This window comes from Sarcophilus harrisii, chromosome 2, assembly GCF_902635505.1.
Source record: "Sarcophilus harrisii chromosome 2, mSarHar1.11, whole genome shotgun sequence".
Classification (NCBI taxonomy): domain Eukaryota; kingdom Metazoa; phylum Chordata; class Mammalia; order Dasyuromorphia; family Dasyuridae; genus Sarcophilus; species Sarcophilus harrisii.
Genome location: NC_045427.1, coordinates 250531903 through 250537682, shown reverse-complemented (window position 1 = coordinate 250537682; position 5780 = coordinate 250531903). Strand labels below are relative to the sequence as shown.

The following is a 5780-nucleotide window of genomic DNA, read 5'->3' as shown; positions in this document are numbered from 1 at the left end:
ACCAAGCTTGTGCTGGGTCAATCCTCCTTTTTACCCAAGTGATACAGACCGTTCCTGAAGTCCTTCTAAGTTATCTTAAGCTAGAAAAAAAAATTTCATTCCATCTTTTGTGGTTTCTAGCATTCCAGAATCTGTTTAGAGGTTTGATTTAATGTTGTTTCCAAGGGAAACTGGCTTCTTTCCACCATCTTGGCACTGCTCATTTAATTTTTCTGTTATTTTCCCATTTGAAAAATGAGACAGTTAGATTCTGAATTCCCTTCTAACTCTAAAACTAGTCTCTTGGAATCCTATTTAAAATACATAGATCAGAATAAATTGAATTCACTTCATTGATATCACAAGCTAAAATATTCTCCCTCCATCTCTCTGTACCTCAATTTTTGGTACTGAAATAGCATATGTAGCAGCATAACCACCCCTAGGTCCAATATAGGATATTCTTGGGGGAGTTCTCTACATAACCAAATAGAGCTGAGGAGATCCTCTTGAATCTGCCCAATAGCATGCAGGTAGTGGCAAGTAGTCTAGATTTTAGTTGCTCTTTCAATTCTCTCCAGTTGTCTTTCAAGTCTAGATAAATATTAATATGTGAAATTGTACTAAATTTAGTAGAGGGGAAGGTGATCAGCCATGTGGAAATTGCCACCAAAACCAAAGAAATTAAGTTCCACGTCATTAGCTGTTACTTAAACTCCTCACATATTTCTATCAATGTTGTACTTTTCTTTGCTTGATTAAATTAGATGATATTTTAATATTTCATGTCTTTAATACAATATTTTTCTCCATTACTGTCTGCCTGGGAATTCAAATGAAATAATTCATATTACTGCAATTTGAAGACTATGAAACCCTATCGATAAGAACAAAAATAAATATATAATTATAGTCAAATGTATAAAACCATCTAAATACACAAATAAGTATAAGTTCATGTGTTCCTTGTATTTATACATAAAAACACCACTTTTAGCATTTCCCCCCAATATTTATTTCTCTAGAATGTTTTCTTTTTGCTTTGTTTTATAGGCAAGGAAGAAGCATCATGAAAAGATTCAGCTTTTTACAAAGAAGATAAATGTTTCAAGAGACATTCAATATTTTGGTTTCATGGATACACCTCAAGATTTAGTGATAGGAAGTCCTGCATTCAAATCCTAAGTCAGACAGCTACTAGCTGAGTAAGCTTTAGCATATTATTTAATTTCACTGTCATTCAAGTTCCTCATCTGTAAAAATAAGGGGATTGTATTAGAAAGCCTCTGAGGTTCCTTCTAATTCTGAAATTCTGTCATTCTACTGACATCTAGGAAAATAATTTTCAGTGTGAAGATTACGCAACCTATGATTTGGTATACAAGCCACACTAAGAAGAAAAAGAGGAATAACAACAAGGACAACAGTCATTTAAACTTTAGTAGAACAGTGGTCTTATAGATCTGGTAATTCCTTTCAAGATACTAAGGATCATTCATTCATACTTACCAATCATGTATAACAATTGCTCATTTTCTTCCTAAGTTCACAGGAAAGTGATCCAGAATCTTCTTGAAGGTTCTCCTTTAGCTCTGTAGATAACACAAAAATACCTACCAAAGGAACACTGAAGCTACCCATCAGCTATTTCTAATGTTCATCACATGACTGCCCAATTTTCTTTTTTCCATAATTCACTTCCCCTTGGTTTCATTTTGCTTGGGTAATGATATTTAAATAGCATTTTAAAATTCCAGAGTGATTTTTACATACATTATTTCACTTGACTCTCACAATAACTCTAGGAGATAGATATTATACTAATGTTTTATACAAAGAAACTGAGACTCAGTGAAACTAAATGAATTGTTCACATGCGCACAGATTCTAAGTCTCAAAGACAGGATTTGGACTCATCTTCCAGACTTTAAATTCAATACTCTGTACTGCTGTGTTCTCATCTCCTGTCATGCTTCCTAAAATTTCACCATTAAAAGAAAATTGAAGAATAGTAACACCATATCAGTTGGCACCTTGCAGTTCAACTTATCATGGCAGATTAAGACTAAGTACTTAGAAATATAATATCTATAGAAGCATGGGGAAAACTACAACTAGGAGATGGGTTTTGAAAAGAGAGAAGGAGATGTTCATCACAGAACATCACAGAATGACTTCTTCCATTCCCAAATTCGATCTAATCTTTACTAATGGTCTAAGAAAATGTACTTAAATACCAACAATTTGTCCCATATAAAATCTACCAATCAAGAAAGGCTATAGGAAGGATTCCAGCTATAGGGATATAGGCTATTCATTTAAGTGAAAATTTGTGGATGATGAATGGATATATCACATATTTGGGAAATTAGATGATCTTCAGAGAGCATGTGGCATTGACTTGTCATCAATCCAAGACTTCTTTCAGAGGCAATATCATACATGGGAAAGAGCTCCATGGTATGATTCAAATAAACACCTCTAGTATTTATCATTTGTGTAATCTTGAGTAAGTCATTTTACTTCTTAAGACCACAGTATTCTTATCTATAAGATAAAAGTATTTAAATGAAATGGCTCCTGAGGTCCCTTCCAACATGGCATCTATAATGAGGCAAGGATATTAAAGTGGCAGCAGTGTGAAGAATGAACTAAAGAGATTAGAGGCCAGCAAAAAAAGTTATATGTGCTTTAATTGGAGTATGACATATGAGTAAAGAGAAGAAGATAGTTACAAGAGATTCTGAAAAAGTAGAATTGATAAGAATTGTCAACTGTTTGGATATGGACAGAGAAAGTCAAAGAAGAGTAAATGATAACTTTGAGATTGTAGACCTGGATTACTAGAAAGATGTCATTGCCCTCAATAGAAATTGGAAAGTTCAGAACAAGAGTAGGTTTGGTGAGCTAAGGTAATGATTCCTATTGTGGATATATGAAGTAATATGCCTAAGGTATTCCATGTATAGATATCCAGTGGGCAGTTGGCATTCAAGTTCAGAAGAATGACTAGAATATGTAGATATTGGAATTACCTGCATAGAGCAAATAATTAAACCCACAAGAGCTGATGGGCACACCAAGATAGAGCTTAAAGAAAGAAGATAGTATGGTCCAGGAAAGAGCTTTAACAAACTATTTTCATTGATAATTGGGAGATAGAACTACAAAGAAAGGAAACTGAGATGAAATTGTGAAATGAGTAGAAAAAATAAGGAAGTAGTGTCACAAAAGTAAAGAAGAAATCATTCAGGAGGAGGGAATGTTTTAGAATGTGAAAAGCAACAAAGATATCAAAAAGAATAATGACTGAAAAAAAGTTACTGAGACTTAGCAATTAAGAGATTAATGGTACTCTTTGAAAAAGATTATCTCAATAGGGTGATTGAATTCATAGTCCATATTTCATCAGGTTGAGAAGTGAGCAGAAGATGAGGAAATAGAATTGGTAAGTGTAAATTATTCTGGGGGTTCAACCAATAAAAGGAGAATAAATAAAATATTTTTGAGGATAGGAGGATAAAGGAGTCTTTAAGGAGATAAGGGTTGTATACATAGACATAAGGAAAGGAGATAGTGGTTAAAGAGTGGTTGAAGATGAGAAAAAGAGGAGGAAATAATCAAGGCAGAAAACTCCTGGAGAAGAAAAGAAGAATTGTAGTAAGATCTCAACTACAATTGCTGATCTTGTCAAAAAAGGGGACATCTCTTCACTGGAGACTACACCAAAGAAGGAGAAAATAGTATGATGTAGAATGGTTTTGCATTGTTGAGTAGGAAAGGAGGAGAAGTTAACAATATATGAGCTCAATTTTTTCAGTAAAGCATAAATGAAAGTTCTTCAAGATATCCTAAAATACTTAGTTCAGTTCTTAAATTTAATAGTATTAATAACTTAAAACTTCACTAAAGCTTTTGGTACAACCAGCATAGAGAAAGGGAAAGATTAGCAAAGTTAAAGGAGGATAATAATAGAAGGCTCAAAGCTTCAGTTACCATGACCCAAGAATCTCCTATTTCACTTATATTTAAAATGAAGTATCCTCCTTTAAACACCAAATCAAATGCCAGCTACTTCACAACTCCAATTTTTTTTGACCTCTTGATCTATAATGACAAATACCTTCCTATCCCAAAGATGTTTTATATCTCTCTGATACAGTCATCATGTATTATTTTGGATTATATCTAGCCTGTTTGGATAGTGTGTCATGATAGAAAATGTAGGGTTTTTTTCTCATTTTAAGGGATTTTCCATCTTGAAGAATTGTTAGAATCTTGGAAGATGGGAATTCATGGACTTTGGTCCAGAGAAGCCCTGGTAGTTTTGCTCTAAGCTTCCCTGATCCAATGAGTCTCTTGTCTCCCATTATTCTTCAGATTTTCATTCCAGCTAGGAAAAAACATTCTTCCTTGATATTACAAGGCTACAATAATATTTGTTGGCATACAATTCCTTTGCTATACTACAACCCTAATGGGCAGGAGTCTTAATATAATGAAGTTTTATATATATACATATATATTTCTCTAATATTCTGCACTCACTATTAATTTTAAAATGTGTGTTAAATTTTTCTTTTTAAGACCTTCAAAGAGTGTAAAAATTATTTATTTTCAATCAATAACCTTTGTTTGCTATGTACCTTATAGGCAAATGAAAATTTCCAACACTAACCACAGTTCCAATAGTACTTCTGGTTTCATCCTCCTTGGATTCCCCTGCAGCAGAGAGATTCAGATCCTACTCTTCATATTCTTCTTGATCATCTACATCCTGACACTTCTAGGAAATGGTTCTATCATCTGTGTTGTATATAGGAACAAACAACTTCATACTCCTATGTACCTCCTCTTGGCCAACTTCTCCTTTCTGGAGATCTGGTATGTCACTTCTACTGTACCTAATATGTTGACCAACTTTCTCTCTAATACCAAGACTATTTCCTTCTCTGGATGCTTCCTCCAATTCTACTTCTTCTTCTCCTTAGGTGGCACAGAATGTTTTTTTCTGGCCATCATGGCATTTGATAGGTATTTGGCCATCTGCTGGCCTCTGCATTATCCCACTATCATGACAGGACGTCTCTGCATCAATTTGGTGGTCAGCTGCTGGGTGTCTGGATTTCTCTGGTTCCTAGTTCCCATAATACTCATATCACAACTGTCCTTTTGTGGCTCCAAAGTCATAGACCACTTTCTTTGTGACCCAGGCCCACTGCTAGCTCTCACTTGTACCAGAGCCCCTTTAATAGAATTCACCTGCTCCATTGTGAATTCTTTGCCACTATTTATTCCTTTTCTCTTCATCATGATAACTTATGCCATGGTTCTGAGAGCTGTGTTAAGAGTTCCTTCAGCAACAGGTCAGCGTAAAGCTTTCTCCACCTGTGGATCCCATTTGGCTGTGGTATCACTATTTTATGGCTCCGTGATGGTGATGTATGTGAAACCAACATCAGGCCATGAAGCTGGAACCCAGAAGATTGTGACCCTCTTTTATTCTGTGGTGACTCCATTCTTAAACCCTTTGATTTATAGCCTTAGAAACAAGGATATGAAGGATGCCCTGAGGAAAACTTTGAATACCTGAACATTACAGTGTTTACAGCAGATATCTTTGCGGCCTGACATAGATGTGCAATATCTCTCTTAGGTGAAAAAATCAAGAATGAAAAAAGATCACTATATAAGAAATATATTCAGTCCTTCATTTCCAGTGGTCTTTTAGACATCTCTACCATGACATTCCATTTGTGTTTCAAAGTCGACATGGCCAAATGTGAACTCATCATCTTTCA

General features: G+C 34.8%; 1 protein-coding gene across 1 annotated transcript; it reads left to right on the top strand.

The window, feature by feature from the left end:
- The first annotated feature begins 4633 nt into the window (after nucleotides 1–4633).
- LOC100934127 (olfactory receptor 11G2-like) lies at nucleotides 4634–5572 on the top strand. Its single transcript, XM_012544167.1, has one exon. It carries the CDS (start codon nucleotides 4637–4639, stop codon nucleotides 5570–5572), a length of 936 nt encoding a protein of 311 aa, XP_012399621.1. The 5' UTR covers nucleotides 4634–4636.
- The last annotated feature ends 208 nt before the right edge of the window (nucleotides 5573–5780 follow it).